This window comes from Neurospora tetrasperma (assembly GCF_000213175.1).
Source record: "Neurospora tetrasperma FGSC 2508 unplaced genomic scaffold NEUTE1scaffold_5, whole genome shotgun sequence".
In the NCBI taxonomy this organism is placed as follows: domain Eukaryota; kingdom Fungi; phylum Ascomycota; class Sordariomycetes; order Sordariales; family Sordariaceae; genus Neurospora; species Neurospora tetrasperma.
Genome location: NW_009799103.1, coordinates 3,072,742 through 3,089,936, shown reverse-complemented (window position 1 = coordinate 3,089,936; position 17,195 = coordinate 3,072,742). Strand labels below are relative to the sequence as shown.

Here is a 17,195-nt window from a genome sequence, read left to right as displayed (position 1 = left end):
ATTCCGAGACCGCTCTTCCATCACAAACATTGCATCAAACATCAAGCAGAAGCACAAGCAGTCACGAACACATGCATACCTACCTACCTAGAGCATATACATATGCTCGTTAGTAGTTACCCCACTTGACGTATTGTACCTACTTTTCATATCGCATTCATCCCATCTCTTTTCATTCATTCAGTCATCCCATCCCAATTCGCTTCCTACACAGTAGTCTCTTGGTTTTCTTTCTTCTTGTCTTGCCGGTATTCTATCATCCAATCACATCATTAACAATCACATCTCCCTAGAACGGGGAACATTTTCCATCTGATCTAATTCCAACCACACACCCCGCGTTCCCTTGTCCCGATGATGAACGAAACTGTCTACATACAAGTAGTATAGATGCACCATAACCTGACATTTCTCCCCATCCGTTTCCCCATATTCCCCTTTCCGTCTTCCGAAACGAAAACAAAAACCTCAATCATGGCTGATATCCCGTCCCTAAAACTCCCACACATTGCCACACACCTATCAACAACCATCACAAAATTGAAGCATGACTCCCGACGATCTTGAATCATATAGGGTATCGGTGTAAACGAAACGCAACGCAACGGAGGAGTAGCTCGGGCCAGGCAGCCGAAATTGAAAGACCTCTACTTACAGTATCTGGGGAACATACCACACATATCACTATTAGCGACAGTGACGTTGTGTGACTTGACTCGATGCCCTGGAGGGTGGGTGGTACATAGTTCAACGAAGACAGCTGTCAAGTTCTCTCTCTCTCTCTCTTGTTCCCTACACTACCTACCTTACCTACCTACTTACGTACCTACATGGGCAGACAGACAGACAGACGCGCGTATTGCATACGTATGACTGACTGGCTGGCTGTCACCCCGTCATTAAACTCGTTCCTGCATTCGTGTTATCGTAGATCATCATCCCTCACTTCAGTTCTTGGGGACAACTCGGTAGCCATTTCACAACGAAAGAAAGAGAGAGAAAAAAAAATAAAAAAATCCGGGGTACATCGTCGTCGGTACTATGCGGCAAAATGATTTCGTTCGCTACATGGTCCGGGCCTGCTATGAATGGTTCTTCTTTGTTTCAAAGCTACCTATCGATGTAGGCCCTGGTTTTTGAAGACCTCCTCTGCTTCCTATATGTCACGTCTTCCTCCAGAGTGTATGTGGTCTCAGTCTGCTTTATTGTAATATTTCCAGTCGATGATACTTTGGACATCGCTTTGCTATCGGGAGTATGTATGCCTCAACCTTGGATGCATCCTCCCACTACATAGCCACCCATTCACTACCAACATTCATATCTTATCCTTCCTAAGTCTGAGGAACTTAACCCCACTGCACCAAAACCTGCTTCTTCTGCTTCTTCTTGCCCTTCCCACCACCAGCGCCATCCGCATCACCTTCACCACCAGCCTGTTGAGCCGAAGACGAGCCTGACGCACCGCCGCTTCCGCTTCCAGCGCTCCAGTTAAATCCCGTCTCCTTGGGCTGACCAAAGTCTCTCCGTACCGCACCTCTGCCGTAACCGAACAGAGTAGTGGTTGGCTTGGGCGCCGCAGGAAGTGCCGGGAAGGCGTCCTCGTTTCCGGGCTTCTGCATACTGCCACTGCCACCGGCGACCTTCCTGGCGATGGTGGTCGCCGTGCTGCCGCTGCTTCGCGAAGCAGAAGGGGCAGCGACGGGAGCGGGACGAGATGATGAGGACCCACCGGCTGCGGCCGCAGTAAAGCCGGACAAGCCTGATGCGGTGGCGGGCTTCTTGGCTCCAGGAAGAGCAGGGAACGCCGCCGAGTTGTTCACGGTGGAACGTACCTGGGCGGCGTAGGCGTTGGTACCGGGCACGAGCCTGCTCGAGCTGCTGCTACTCGACCCACCGGCCTGGAGCGAGGCGACTGTCCGCTCCAGGCCACGCTCGCTAGCGCCGCCTATCCTGGTGCTGTTCTTAAGCTTCAACACGTGGTTGGAATGTCGTGACTGGGCGTTTGCTAGACCTCCGTTGGAGTGTAAAGTAACCGGGGTCGCCGATGCGGCGGCCGCCCATCCGCTGCTTGCTGTTGTAGCTCCATGCATACCACCAAGGCCAGGAAGACTGGGGTAGTCCTCGTTGATGGTGCGGTGGTTTTGCCATGCTCGGTTGAGAGATGCGCCCTTGTTCTTGTCATCGAAGAGCTCAGCAACCTCGCGCACTAGAGTACCTAGTGCATTGGATGAGGTCTCGGAGAAGAGGGCGAAGAAGGCATCGATCAGCTGGTCAGCAGTCATCGAGCCCTTGTTGAAATTCGAGATATAAGATCGAAACTGGTTGATCTTGGTGGCGTCGTTGCCAAGGAGGTTCGAAGCACGTTCAATCACCGCACCGTGCCGCGTAAGACTAGCGCGCTGCTCAGGAGTAAGAGACGAGAGTTCGGAAACGCTAAGGTTTTGCATGGCATCAATAATAGGCTGTTGCTGTTGCTGTTGTTGCTGCTCCCGTTGCTGTTGGGGTCTGGACGGTCGTGACTGAACCACAGATGTCTGTCCGGCTGGACGAGTGCCGGAAGAAGGACCCGCGCTCGGACGAGCAGAGGATGCTGACTGGGCAATAGCCATTTGCCGCTGGAAAGCAAGCTCGTCTCTTCGTAGAGGCTGAGCAGTACTGACGGGCAATGCCTCGGCATTAGGATCCCGACCGCGTGCGCCTCGTCCGTCTCTTCCCCCGCGACCTCTGCCGCCACTGCTGCTGCCGCCACGCTCCTCCTGGTATGAAGATCTAAAGTCGAAGCCAGAGATATCGACCACGCGTGCGTCTCTCCTTACGTCCTTGGACAACGAGTTTCCGTGCTCGCTAAGCTGGTGAGCCTTCAGATCCAGCTCGCTGTCAAAAACGACAAACTTCTTTTCCAGACATTCCCGTTCCTGGCAAATATAATGATCCTGCTTGAAATGCTCCTCCAAAGCATCGTAGTTCCGATAGTAATGCGGTTGGCGAGAGTCGCGACGGTCACAAATGAAGCATCTCTCATGCTTGCTGCGGCAATGTTCGTAAAGCTTGTCGTTATCATAGAATCTTTCGCCGCAGAAGCCGCAGAGCGGATGTCCCTTAAATCCAGTCTGGTCAACAGCACCAGGCTTATCGTCGCCGCGGCTCATGTGGTCGCGTAGCTCCTTATCGGTAAACATTTCGTGCTCGTGCGTGAAGACCTTCTTGTTCCTCGTACACAGGTCACAAAGCTTCTTATGGTGAACAGAGCGCACATGGCGATGCAGATCGGGCCAACCAAGACCGGCAAAGTCACACTCTCCGCCGGGGCAGTTGTACCGCAGGAGAAGGACAGTATCCCCAACAATGTGCTCGCCCGCGTACTTGATCCCGATGTTGTCATCCGTACTTGTGATCTCCTTGCTCGTGTACTCTTCAAAGCGTTTATTGGGGTCGTCGGTAAAGATAACGAAGGGAGCGGCAGTCTGGACGTTTACGCATGTCAGCAGCTACCCAAACCAAACGGGACCTAATGTGTCTCGAATGACTATACTCACTCGGCAATGCGGGCAATCCTTGTTCTTATAAAGTGCCCTGAGTCGCAGGGCGCAGAGATGGCATGTCGAATGGCCGCAAGGCGCAACAGAGTGGTGGGTGATGGGGTTGGCACAGATAAAGCAGACCTCGGCGTCGTCGTCGTCTTGTGCTTCCTGCTGCTGTTGTGTCTTCCACTGGGTGGGGTTGCTGTCGCCGGATGAGCTGTCCTGCGCAGGTGTAGGTGCCGCACCCTGTTGTCCTCCACCTCTGCTCTTTCCACGGCCAGCGCCACCGCGACCAGCACCATCACCACCACCCCGACTGCGGTTGCCTCGAGCTGCTCCGCGTCCTCGGCCTCTGCCCCGGTTGCTGTCGCCTCTAGGTCCCTGAGGGGTTGCTTGCTCCGCTGAAGACATGATTTCGAAAGATTTCGACCGATTGAAGAAAAAAAAAACTCGTCACTGCTACCCTGTTGTGGTGATGGTGTGCTTAGAAATGGCTCGCTGTTGGAAACTCGTTGGTATGAAGGGGGCTCTAGGATTTTTGCAGTCTTCGTGGGGGGAAGAGGCTTGCGAGATACTGTGAGAGGAAGAACAAATCCCTACAACTGTTTTTGAATAGGGATGATGTAACGATTGGGAGACAGTTGGGCCAACTTGGGTCGGTAGCAGAAAGAAGGGCCGGAATGATTGAATTGAAAGTGTTGACGTTGATGGTGGGGTCCGGGAGCTTCCAGCATTTATTCGCTTACCTAGCAAACCGCCGTGGCCCGATAATTTCTTGTAGCGCCTCCCCTCAAGTGCCGCCCCAAGCAAACCAAAACTCGTGCAAATTGCCGGGGAGTGCGACTCCGTCATCATCACAGGCGCGTACACAGTACCCCGAGAAAGCCAACATCCATGCCTCCCGTCGCGTTGCCTCCACGATGCTCGGTTCGTACCGGATACCAATCCTACCAGAAATTGAGCCAAACAGAACAGTGGCTGGGCAGGGGTAGTTAGCGCATAGTATCTGTTTGGCGATCTTCAGGTCCATGACGGAGTGGCTCAGCTTCGATGGCATTGGCCGATTCGATCGAGACTACACTGCTCGGCAACGAGCGTCGGGGAGTCACTCCCCGGATTTGCATTATCTGGCCTCTCGCATGGAGAATGATTCATTCTGATTTATGCCGTAAATGTAACGGCGGTGCCGACATCTTGTTGGTTACGGCGAATCTTTCTTGGCATGCTTGACTATGGCGACCGTATAGGGGCAATTAGTACATAACATACCCTGCAGTCCCCTTTTTAAGTGACTGGCTATCGGCTTCAGCCTTATGGTGACATTGGAAGTGCATGTGAGAAGGACTGCTGTATTTCTCAAGTACGGACACAAAGGAGAAAGATCGCTGACGTCTCGCCATGCCTGTTTTCCCGTTCCCTATGGTAGGTCACCATGATACTAAACACCACCATAAAATGCTAAGAGATGAGCTGATGAGGATATGCACCTCCATTCTCCAGAAAGAAAGTTTGACACCAGAACGAGCAGCCCTACCCAGCCGTCGACCGCTGGTGATAGGGATGACTCAAACTCGGTCACCGTTCTTCCTCTTCCTACTTGTCGGTTGAGTGCACGCTATAAGCGAGGCACGTTAACCTAACCGACGAGTAACCCTTCCGACCTACTCATAACCTGTGTCTGCCTCCAAATTGGTATGACTGGGGTAAGAGAAACCCCCCTTGCGCCCCTGAGATAGTCTCAAAGACAAACCCAGCAAATAGAAAAAACCGAGAAAATGCGCTATCCCTTTCATACACCTCTCTCCTATCAACCCTCAAACCATGAAAACGAGACGTACTGTGGTATACTAGTAGTTCCGAAGCCCCAGAGATTTTCCAATGACGCCATGCACGCCCAGCCTACTGCCTAGTCCCCAATGACCCAATACCAACGGGAGGAGCCCTTTCATCCCAGATCAGAACGTGGAATTCTACTCTTCAATCGGATACAGCTGGTTGCCGAGGAGCTTGTTCATTTGGAACATGTTGATTGAGCTCTGCTTGAATACCGCCTGAAGTTTTTCGTCGCAAATAATCTGTCTCTTGTCGCTGGGATCCTGCAACTCGTTCGCTTTGATATGCTCCCAGAGTTTCTTGACTACCTGTGGGCGTGAGAGCTGTGATGAGGTTAATTTTCTGTTCACGGCCTATTGGACAATGACCACCAACCTGAGCTTCTCCGCAAACTTCCTGGAGAGGGTAACTTAGGTTGAAGGGCTTCTGGAAACCGCCACCGGCCTTGCGCTTCTTGGTCCCTTCCACCTCTTCGGGCTCCATGTCACTATCGTCGTCGGACTTGACCCGTGTTGCGCTCTTCTTCTTTGGTGTCTTGGCCTTGGGTTTGGACTTCTTGGTCACCTTGGCTGCGCCTCCACCTCGTGTTCGGGGTCCGCGAGAGAGCTTATTCTCCTGCGCTTGGAGTTCGGCAGCCAGGCGAGCGTCGGCATCCTCTGAGCTTTCGCGCTTTTGTTGCTTCTTAGGCCGGATCTCGATCTCGCCATCGGTAGCAGCGTCATCTTCGTCGCTATCAGGAGTCGCCTCGGGAGTCGCCTCTTCGGGTGTTGGCTCTTGGGCAGCCTTGCGTGCTTGCGCGGCGTCGAATCGGGCTTCTATCAAGCCTTTGATGGCATGCTATACGGAGTCCAGAACTATCAGCAGCTGATCGAACAACCGAAACCGGGGAGAGTGCTAGGAGAGCATTGGGGTTTCAAATAGAAGCAGCAAGCCAATGCAGCAGACAAGGCGGGCTTTAGCACTGACCTTTTGGTCACTTAGATCCTTGTTTATGGCCGCTTCCATTTTCTGCCGAATGGCCTTGCGAGAAATTGTATCGAGGTCGGCAGTTTCGAGAATTTCATCGATGACGCGGGCGTAGGTCGCCTCCTCCTCGGGAGTAACTAGACCGAGTTAGCATAGTTCCATTCGGTAGGGGAGACAAGCTTGGGCGATATTCCTACATTGCGCGGACATGTTGCCGGTGGTGTAGCACAATACATCCACTGACGGGAGAAATTGGGGATGATTGGGTGCGGTGTCCACTAGAACCTTGTGGTGTTCTAAACTGAAGCTGGGCTGGCAGATGATGTAAGGGCTGGTAGCTTCAGTGGATGGAATAGCTTCCGCCCTGACGAGATGTTCGGGTAGGAATAATTCTTGGGTGAAGGAAAGTAAACAGCTGCGATTAACAGGTCGCCGACTGTGGCCTAGTTAAACAAAGCAGGAAGTTTGCGGGCGCGACAGCTGACTTTGTTTCAACGCGACAACAGAATGGCCGTTCTTTGCTGTCCGAATTTGGACTTGAAAGACAGGATGCGTATGGGCCGCGGTTTGAACAGCTGGGGGGTCAGGACGCTCAAGATACCGGACAAGAAGCGCAAAGTAGCAGGTTAGGTTTGTCGCTCAAGTAGGGGCGCTTGGAGCAAAAGCCGGTGAAGATGATGATACGCTACGAGTTGGTCGCGAAAAGGGAAAGGATGAGTGACCGATCAGTGATGGATGATCGAATCATCCAAGACACGACAGAATTGGTTCAAACCTCGGGAGTTGGAGCGGAGGGAAGAAGAAAAAAAGAAATATAAAAAAAGGCCACGTCCTGCCGGCTCAATTGTGTCGAGTATATGCCGGGTGCCCTGATGTGACAGGTATAGAGTAGGGATGCTGCGATGCGATGCGGTTGTGTGATGCCTGCGATCGCGTACGGTGGAGAGAAGGTGTTGAGTTGAGCCTCGAGACGTGTAGGCGCACAAGCAGCGAATTGCAGATTCAGCAGTTTCTTCTTCCGATGCAGATGGCCAGCCCAAGCATGGAAGCGCACGATGACCTCAGGTACCTGAACAAGTTCTGGAGTGGAGTTCTAGCTGAGAGATGCGATTCCTTTACCGTGACATTGCCGTCGCGGTCTTCTGTTCAGTTCATTGCAGGCAGTGTCTTGCGGCGGCGTCCGGGAGTCTCAGTCCAGTGAGGTCGGTCGCGGTGTTGGTGGTCCACGGTCCGCCAACTGTCCGCCAAAACCGGAAGAAGTGAGGCTGCTTTGTGGCTGATTTGCGACGGTGATTGGTTCCACACTTAGCTTCAAGGGCCCCACCTACGGTTCCGTCTGCCGTCCCGGCTCGTCTGAGATGGAAGGAAAGTGGGGTGGTGTTCAGAGCGGCGATCCCATTTCTAGCCAATCAGCAGACCGAATTGCCCACCACTTGCTCTCAGTTCGCGCTGCCGCAAATCTCCACGCCGGTGGCCGATGGCCGGAATGCGGGCAGCCACGTGATGCGGAAGCCAGTGTTCAATGCCGCCGGAGGACCCTTCGTCTAACAACTCCTAAGACTTTCCTCTTTCGTCCAACTTACACAATGGAGGGAGAGTCGACTTGATTATGTGTGATCACTCTACGTAACAATGTCGATCTGGATGGCACCATGGAATGATAGGGACGAGAGATGCTATGGAACCCCTTCCCCTACGTGATTTGGTCTACCTAGCCTTTGTATCTCCCTCGTCCATTGCTGTTTTGGACGATCCATGGTCAGTCGTGGGAAGGGAATCCGAAGGGAATCTCAATCGATACATCTCAGTCGGTCAACCCACCACGCCTATTCACTCTCTTGGGATGAATATCGACGTCACCCACCACCTTTGCTCAGTTGGCACTCGACAATCCGCATCAACCAGACTAGGCATATCGCAAAGTTTACGCTTAGAATAAGAAAGAGTATCGTTGCCAAGTGGCCCGTCGTACGCAAAAGGCTCCAAGATGTAAAGTAGACTGGAATGTTAGATGGCCAAGTCTAGATGCAGGGACGAGTGTTGATTCAGAACTCCAATACCGAGTTGAATGAGTATGATATGCTGGAACATCCCCAGTTCAGTGCGGCGTGGGATATCTAAAACAATGTCTTGCGCTGAGGAAGGAGGATGGGGAGAGACAAGAGAAAGCTCTCCTGGAACTTCGCAGAGCGTGGATGGTGATGCAGTGATATATCCGTGTAGAGGTACCTATCAGCAAGGCTGCAAATACAAGGATTTTCATAGAGGAGAGGAAGAGGTTAGGAACGACCTGCATAATGCACTCCCGTGACATCAAGTTGTCGTGTTCAGTTCTTGTTGCTAAACAAATGCGATACCAAGAGTCCATAATGTATATAGAGCGAAAGACGAGTGGCATTCCAGACAATTTCATCTCAGCTGGGAACCCTTTCCACCCTATGTACTACTGGAGGACTTTTAGCCAGTCTTTTCTCGCCTGATGCGACACGAGCCTCATGTCCTACTTACTACGAGAATGGGCGTGGATAGCCACCATCTCGGGACCGAGCCTGGTCGCCAATGAGATCAATGTCAAACAACCCGACCAAGAAGAAACGGAAGGAAGACTTCTTCTCTGCGTTCTTGTAGAAAGTGTTTCCATCTCCCTCACCCGAAATCCCGGATTGGTACATTTGAGCTGACATTGTCATTATTCCGTGCAAGACTGGATCCGCGCGCTCGTCTAACGTGCCGTCCCTTCATCACAAAACTCTATTAATACTCGAGCATATTTTGCGGTGAATCTTCGCACAACATAGCCATGTTTCACATACAGCTCCTCCAGTCGGTGTCAAGGACAATTCATCCACCATTTGACTACATGGCCCGTATGCATCCAAATTACACAAGAAGACCAGAATCAATTCTAGAAGACAAGGATTTCCACGACTTACGCGGCTTCAGGCGACTAAACAATGCTGTGTTTCCGGACTCCCGAATCCATCAGCGGATTACCCCACGGCACGACGGACTCAAGGCGAAGCGTGGTATCTCAAGGGGAGAGAACAATTGGTAGTCTTGTTCGTGATTACTACTACGGCGCAGCAATCTGCCTTCCGTTCGGTGACGAGGTCTTGATGAAGCTCCGGGCTGGGCCTCCTCCATGCCGGTCCCCGGAATCATCCCATCGTCCCGATTCGGTCTTTATCATGTCCCGCTCTCCGCCAAACCAAAGGTTTCGAACCTTCCCCAAAATACTACTGAAGCAGCCAAGCAATTCGCAGTACCTGTAAGTAGTATTTGCTGTCTAAGACAGTTCGTTGCAGCTGTTTCCTTGGTCCGGGACTTCGGTCACCGGTGACAATCGTTACAGATTGTCCGACATACACAACGACGGGAACAACGACGGCTTTTCAAGCCTCACTCACAACTAGAAGGAGAGCTCCAGTCATGGTCCGCAGAAATGGATCTCGAGTAAAGCAAATATATAAATCCCCACGATATTCCTATCCCAAGTACCTAGGCTTGCGCATCATCTTCTCTAGCAGACGAAGCACAGAATTATAGGAACAATCCCACCAACCTAAAGCTATACCCCCAAGTACAACTCACTACTTAGCTATCATCATGTCCACCGCCGCCGCAATCCCCATCGCTTCCTTCGGCAACAACCCCGAGGTCGCTCAAGCCATTCGCGAAAAGCTCCTTCCAGAATATGACGGTCCGTCCATCCCCATCCCCATACCCTTTCCACCACGTCCACACCCATTGCCATCGTTACATCCACAATTACTTCCACCTCCTGCTCAGTTTCTCTCAAACTAACCACCCCGTTCCCCTCCCCTACTAGTCGTCCACACAACCCTCACCCTCTCCACCTCCCTCTCGGAACTCCCCCCTCTCTGCACCGGCACCTTCTCCCACCTCCCCTCGTCGAACCTCGGCTCCAACGCCACGGCCGCCACCCCAGCCGACCTCAAGGTGCCCAAGGCCATCATCTTCGGCGGCGGCGTGTCCCCTTCGGACGCCGAGCAAGTCAAAGAAGCGGTGCTGGCCAAGAACCCAGACATCAAGTTCGTCCGACTCACGCGGGAGGATATGGTCGCCGCGGGGGCCGAGGGGCCGGATCCCGAGGTGATTGGACGCTTGTTGAAGGAGAGGTTGGCGGGGGTTTTGGCTTGAGGCTTCGTTGGAAAACAACTGAACCTACTTAGTTCATGTTTGGTGTGGTTCGGGATGGGGGTTGCTATGCTGGAGATGATGAAGGAGGGTGGAATTCTCTTCAGTGGGGAGTTTTTGTTACAAGGGGATAGGTGCCTAGGTCAGGTTGGGATGAAGTATTTGAAGGGGGGGTCGAATGGAGGATTAGAGGGGGGTTTCCTACCAGAAGCTGTAGGAAGTGTGTTCCTAACGCTGTCAATCATGAGAATATGACACTCCTTCCCTGATGTATCGTCGAATAACGTTGAATGAGGTAATGTCGGTATGCATCTGAATGGACGATTGGTAGATCTCACTCCGTCACAGACATAAGAAATGATATTACATACACGATGAAAGACTTGGTAGTCAAGTTAGGCGGCAGACATGAGATGGCGTGGTTATTAGTTTTAGGTCTCTGCTATATCAGTTGTGGCCTCATTTGGCGCACGGCATGACATCGTGGTCTGACATCAACAAGAATCAAAGGTCGGGCTAGTATTGGGACGGCGAGACCACACACCATCAAGCATTCAGCACTGCTATGCTCAAGGTCATTTACATAGTCTGCTCTCCATCAACTCTCCTCGTCCATCAAAAAGTACAAGTTTAGTGCCTCTCCCGCCTCCTGGGGGCCGCTCTTATTATGTCGTCCACACGCAGAAGCAACTATTCACGATGGTTAGCAAGCTTGGGACCGTATCGATCAAAGAAAAGGGATTACATACCTCAGCGGCTTCACTGGCCGAAGAAACGACAGCCTTCTTGAGCTTGTAACTTTCAATAACACCCAAGTCTCTCATATCGGCGATACCGCCTCCTGGTGTCATGAGATCCAAACCATAGGTGGTCAGACCGTCATAGATGGCCTTGCGCAAACGGGCAACAAGGTCACCAGAATCCAGACCAGCGTTGTCGGCCAGGATGGTAGGCAGTTGCCTGAGAGCAGTGGCGAAGGCAGACACAGCGGTCTGTTTCTTGCCCTCAACCCGAGTAGCAGCACCCTCAACAGCCTTGGCCATAACCATCTCAGCGCATCCACCACCCAATGTTGTCCTGGACTCCTTGACGGTCTGTGAAAGAACGGCAAGAGCGTCGTGCAAACTTCTCTCGGCTTCGTCAAGCAACTGATCGGTAGCACCACGGAGAACGACAGTGCAGGCCTGGCCGGCAGCCGTGCCGGAGAATCTGATAAGGGTATCCTCGCCAATAATAATCTCCTCAATCAAGTCGGCATATCCAAGTTTGACCTGCTCCGGGTGGTCGAAGGTAGAAGCGATTTCACCGCCGGTAACGAGAGCAAGGCGCTCAATGCCATCGAAATCGGCATGCTCGATCGACATGATGCCGGCATCGGTGAACAGCTGCTCGGGCCAGTTGTAAATCAACTGCCTGTTGATGAAGCAGTTGATGCCGTGCGCCTTGATCTTCTCAACCTTGGCCTTCATCTTCTCCTTCTCGGCCTTCTCGAGCTCAGCGAGCTTGCTGGTAGAGTTGACCTTGACGCGCGCACCAAAGATCTTGACCTTGTCGGTATCCATCGATGTGTTGGCGATAAGGATCTTGGCCTTCTCGAGGCGCTTGGGCTGGTTGACACCGATCTTCTTGTCGAGAATAAAGCCATCGTCGAGGTATGATTCGCTGAGCTTGCCACCGGACTTCTTGATGATCTGGATGTGGCTAAGGTCGGCGGAACCCTTGAGGCGCAGAATGGCCTCGGTCGCGAGCTCGGCAAAGTGGTCTCTGTCTTGGGCAAGAATCTTGGAGCTGAGTGTCGTGCGCGCGATGGCGACAAGGTCTTTCCTGAACGCCTCGGGGTTGCTGCTGTGGTCAACGGCAGAGTCCTCGAGGGCCTTGAGCGCAGTCTGGCTAGCTATCCGGTAACCCTCGATGATAGTCTGAGGGTGGATCTTCTTGTCGACAAGCTTCTCGGCCTCGCGCAAGAGCTCGGCGGCAAGGACGGCAACCGAGGTGGTGCCATCACCGACTTCGTCGTCCTGGACCTTGGAGATGTTTACGAGGACCTTGGCCGCGGCGTTGTCGAGAGCGATAGACTTGAGGATGGTAGCACCGTCGTTTGTTACTAGAATCTCACCGGTCGAGCTGGATGTTGTGATGGTGCGGTCAGCACATGACGGCGGCGTGTCAAGCATGTAGGCGGGGGGTTCGGTGAACAAGCATACGCAGACTGGAGGATCTTGTCCATGCCCTTGGGACCAAGGGTGCTCTTGACGAGGTCGCCAACAGCAATGGCGCCGACGAAGGCGCTGAGACGGGCATTCTCTCCCTTCTCTTCTGTGGTGCCCTCCTCGAAGATCTGGGTGGGGCTAAACGAGGCCTGGAGATGATCGGGCGCTTGGTCAGTTACGGTGAGCTCGGAAAGATACCCAAGGTGGTACAAATCAACTTGCCATGATGTAGAAGAAGCTTAAGTATTAGACAAAAGGTCGGGGTTACGGGGTGCACAGGGGGTTGAGGTTGGAAGAGAAGAAGAAGCAATTGAAGCTTGGTAGTACTATATTTTGGGTGGACGTTATGGATACCCTGAACGCGAAGCCTCCTTTCTACAACAATCTGCCAGCAGCGGGACGGATGATGCTCTTCTGAATTCCAGGCACTTTTTGGACGGCAGGCCACGGCAAAATTCCAGAGCTTCCTGTTCCTCCTTTACCTCACCGCCTGCGACAGGTGGCATAAAATGCTTGTCACTCGCATGCCAGGCCGTTTGCCCCTCCTTTGACAGACAAAATGTCCACTTGAGGTGGGCAGCAGGGGACCCCACTTGGACGTCTTCCGTGGGGAAGGAAGAAAGGGGGGGGGGGGGAGGGGAGCTTTGGGCTGGCAGCGGCGGCGGCGGTGGATAGGGGTGGACAGCGCAGCCAGCACTTTGAGAAGGAGCCCAGCCCAGGGGACTGCCGTCGAGGCTCAAAGCCAAAGGGAATGAGACCTGAATCGCCCGGTGCAACGACTCGGAACGAACCACCACCTGTAGTCCACTTTCTTGACTTCAAAGTGATGGCAACCTGAAACCTGTGAACTCTGCTGAAAGCGGACAGACGTTGCCATGGTCAATATTTGTTCCGTGCACAAACGAACAATGCTTAGCCCACTGCCTGCCGCCATTCTCTTGTGAAAAAGAAAAGGAAGCCAAAAAAGTTACCTAAAGTTGATGAAGAACAGCCCGAGACAGCATCGAGAACTTAACTTTCCCAGGCTGAGGGTTCATTGCAACTGTGCAATATCCATGATATCTGAGGCTCTTCTTTAACCTCCAAACTATCCACCCCATCATTGCATTCACTGACATAAATTCCCATTTTGGCGATTCAAGAGAGAGGGGATCTGGTAGGGTAGCCAATCACCGTGCATCATCGCTTCTTAAAGTGGGGTATTTCCCTCACTGTCTTCCCTGGTTCTCTGGCCGTTCTCACTGAACCCCACCACAATCTGCGCGCTGCGCACAAATTCTCACAATAATCCTGACGACCGCATAAGCCAGCACGTTGTTCCACCCGCGGCATCGCAGAAAAAATCCGAAGCGGCCAGCCCAGAATCCCGTCATCCACCAAGTCCAACCACCACCACCACCAGAGGCGCCTTCCCGACCCGTACATCGCCAGCTACCACTAATTCCCGGCACCCACCAAGCATAACAGACTGCCGATTAATTGCCCAGCATGGCGCCCTCTTTCGACCACCTCCGCGACGAGGACCTCGACGAGGATGACTTCGATGTTGATGAGGTCGACATTTCCGATATCCGCGAGAAGTACGAGGTTCAGCTTGAGCAGGGCTACGATGCCTTTGTCGTTGTCGATGGCCTCCCCGAGGTCAACGAGGAGCAAAAACCCAAGCTCGTCAAATTCTTGTTGAAGAAGCTCAACACTGTTGGCAAGACCCGGGAGGACCTCATCTTCATGCCCATGGGCGAGGATGGAAAGTCGCTGAGGTATGCAACACAGCCGCCGCCTTCAAAATGATGCGCATCTACAGACCGGCCATCCATCGCTGCGCCCGAACCGCGATGTGTCCCTATGCTGTGTGCATGTTGGCTCGCCGACCAGGCCACTGATATGAATTTTGTAGGTTCGCCTTTGTCGAGTACTCGTCGCCCGCCGAGGCCGCTGCCGCCTGCAGACAGCTCGACCTCGTCCCCCTCGACAAGAAGCACACCCTCCGCGTCAACAAGCTTACCGATGTCGACCGCTATGGTCGCGAGGGCCGTATCGATGACGAGTACACTCCTCCCAAGATCGAGGAGTTCCAGGAGAAGGAGCACCTCCGCTCCTTCATGGCCGACCCCAGCGGCCGCGGCAGAGATCAGTTTGTCATGTTCAGGGGAGAGTCCGTTGGTGTTTTCTGGAACAACGAGAAGGAAACGCCCGAGAATGTTGTCGACCGTCAACACTGGACCGAGACCTTTGTGCAGTGGTCGCCCCTCGGTACCTACCTCACCTCCGTTCACGCCCAGGGTGTTCAGCTTTGGGGTGGTCCCTCGTGGACTAGGCAGAGGCGTTTTGCCCATCCTTTTGTCAATCTTGTCGCCTTCTCTCCCAACGAAAAGTACCTTGTCACCTGGTCCAACAGGCCGATTTCGATTCCCGAGGAGGGTCACCCCGCTCTTTCTGTAGAAGACGACGGCAAGAACTACGTTATCTGGGATATCGAGACCTCCAAGCCCCTTCGTTCTTTCGCCCAGCTCGACACCCCCGCCGCCGCCGCCGAGGGCGAGGCTCCCAAGAAGGCCCCCAAGTTCCCCTGGCCCGCCTTCAAGTGGTCTGCCGATGACAAGTACGTCGCCAGGCTGAACCCCGGCCAGTCTATTTCCGTCTACGAGCTTCCGAGGATGAACCTGTTGGACAAGACCGCCATCAAGATCGAGGGCGTTGTGGACTTCGACTGGGCTCCCGCCACCGTGCAGCGCGACGGTGTCAAGTCCTACGAGCAACTTTTCTGCTTCTGGACCCCTGAGATTGGCAGCAACCCCGCCAGAGTCGGCTTGATGAGTATCCCCTCCAAGCAAGTTGTCAGGTCACTGAACCTCTTCAGCGTCTCGGATGCCAAGCTCCACTGGCAGTCCGAGGGTGCTTACCTGTGCGTCAAGGTTGACCGTCACTCCAAGTCCAAAAAGTCTCAGGCTACCACTCTCGAGATTTTCCGTGTCAAGGAGAAGGGCGTTCCTGTGGAAGTTGTCGACACCATCAAGGATACCGTAATAAACTTTGCCTGGGAGCCCAAGGGCGACAGGTTCGTTATTATCACCACCACCGAGCCTGTCGGTGCCACCGCGGTTCCCCCCAAGACGTCGGTCGCTTTCTTCTGCCCTGAGAAGGCCAAGGGCAATGCTGTTGGAAACTTCAAGCACCTCCGCACTCTCGAGAAGAAGAACAGCAACGCCATCTACTGGTCGCCTAAGGGACGCTTTGTAGTCGTTGCCACTGTTGCCAACACTCAGAGCTCTGATCTCGACTTTTACGACCTCGACTTCGAGGGCGAGAAGCCCGAGTCCGACAAGGACCTTACCGCCAACCTTCAGCTTATGAACACCGCTGACCACTACGGTGTCACCGACGTTGAGTGGGACCCCTCGGGTCGCTTCGTTGCCACCTGGGCTTCCGCGTGGAAGCACTCTGTAAGTACCATTGGCACCCGATAAAGATGACGTGCAGTAGGAATCACTAACACGAACCAAAAACAGATGGAGAACGGATATCATCTGTATGACTTCAAGGGTGAGCAGCTGCGCGAGGAGGCTATCGAGAAGTTCAAGCAGTTCCAGTGGAGGCCGCGCCCCGCTACCCTCCTTAGCAAGGAGGAGCAGAAGGCCATCCGCCGCAACCTCCGCGAGTACTCGAGGGTCTTCGAGCAGGAAGACGCCGAGCGCATCAGCAGCGCCGACGTTGCCGTTGTCGAGGCCCGCCGCCGCATCCTCGAGGAGTGGTTCGCTTGGCGCGAGGCCATCAGGCAGGAGGTTGCCGAGGAGCGCGAGATCTACGGCCTTCCGGCGGATCCCGTTGCCGACCTCATCAAGGCCAAGACCCCCGAGCTCGCCACCGACCAGGAGGAGCAGGTCATCGAGGAGATCATGGAGGAGGTGTTGGAGGAGACCGAGGAGATCGTTCAGTAAATGTGCGAACAGGCGGCGGCAGTAGTTTGATATGTTGTGAAGTTACATGGCGTACCGTTTTTTCCCGTTTTTCGAAAAGGTCATCTGAGGGTACAGTGAATAAAATGAACCGGGTTCTTTCATATCTCTGGGCCTTATTTTATTTTATTTTTGCTCTCTTCTTTCTACGTTGTACCTGTCTGGTTGTTATAAAAGCGGTGCATGCGTAGACTAGGCGGTGGATTCCAAAAGAGCTGTTAGGTTGGCGCTTTAGTATCATTCTGGTTTTCGTAGATCGGAGTCAGACTTCTTCTAATGTCCCAAAGTCCATCCTGCTTAAGTGAAGGAGGGTTCGTCGATCTTTAAAAAAACTATGTAATGGTGAACCAGCCACATCGTTTGATACCCCTAAAGAGCAACGACAAAACCGGTCCCTTTGTGTTTCGCAAAGGACCGAACCCAAAGAGATCTATTGCACGGAGAGCGAGCATGTGGATATGATATCTTGTCCAACAAGCCCCTCGTGATGATTCCCCTTCAATCCCAATGGATCGTACATAATTGTGGTGCGTCCGATAAGCAGAAAA

General features: G+C 53.3%; 5 protein-coding genes across 5 annotated transcripts; 2 read left to right on the top strand and 3 right to left on the bottom strand.

Moving 5' to 3' along the window:
• Window positions 1-1,067: 1,067 nt before the first annotated feature.
• Window positions 1,068-3,935, bottom strand: NEUTE1DRAFT_67730 (uncharacterized protein; the record flags this gene model as incomplete). Its single annotated transcript, XM_009855253.1, has 2 exons — window positions 1,068-3,467; window positions 3,540-3,935. 2 exons carry the CDS (start codon window positions 3,933-3,935, stop codon window positions 1,350-1,352), a joined length of 2,514 nt encoding a protein of 837 aa, XP_009853555.1.
• Window positions 3,936-5,135: 1,200 nt separating this feature from the next.
• On the bottom strand, window positions 5,136-6,533 carry NEUTE1DRAFT_131437 (uncharacterized protein; the record flags this gene model as incomplete). The annotated part of the gene is made up of 4 exons (XM_009855252.1): window positions 5,136-5,680; window positions 5,733-6,194; window positions 6,324-6,460; window positions 6,521-6,533. The coding sequence occupies 4 exons, from the start codon at window positions 6,531-6,533 to the stop codon at window positions 5,495-5,497; spliced, it is 798 nt and encodes a 265-aa protein (XP_009853554.1).
• A 3,351-nt stretch (window positions 6,534-9,884) lies between these two features.
• NEUTE1DRAFT_148207 (uncharacterized protein) lies at window positions 9,885-10,484 on the top strand (the record flags this gene model as incomplete). The annotated part of the gene is made up of 2 exons (XM_009855251.1): window positions 9,885-10,023; window positions 10,153-10,484. 2 exons carry the CDS (start codon window positions 9,930-9,932, stop codon window positions 10,482-10,484), a joined length of 426 nt encoding a protein of 141 aa, XP_009853553.1.
• Window positions 10,485-10,884: 400 nt separating this feature from the next.
• On the bottom strand, window positions 10,885-13,062 carry NEUTE1DRAFT_67723 (T-complex protein 1 subunit beta; the record flags this gene model as incomplete). The annotated part of the gene is made up of 4 exons (XM_009855250.1): window positions 10,885-11,171; window positions 11,231-12,605; window positions 12,686-12,840; window positions 12,914-13,062. 4 exons carry the CDS (start codon window positions 12,914-12,916, stop codon window positions 11,112-11,114), a joined length of 1,593 nt encoding a protein of 530 aa, XP_009853552.1.
• Window positions 13,063-13,973: 911 nt separating this feature from the next.
• Window positions 13,974-16,920, top strand: NEUTE1DRAFT_117891 (eukaryotic translation initiation factor 3; the record flags this gene model as incomplete). The annotated part of the gene is made up of 3 exons (XM_009855249.1): window positions 13,974-14,451; window positions 14,589-16,134; window positions 16,201-16,920. 3 exons carry the CDS (start codon window positions 14,180-14,182, stop codon window positions 16,627-16,629), a joined length of 2,247 nt encoding a protein of 748 aa, XP_009853551.1.
• Between the last annotated feature and the right edge of the window lie 275 nt (window positions 16,921-17,195).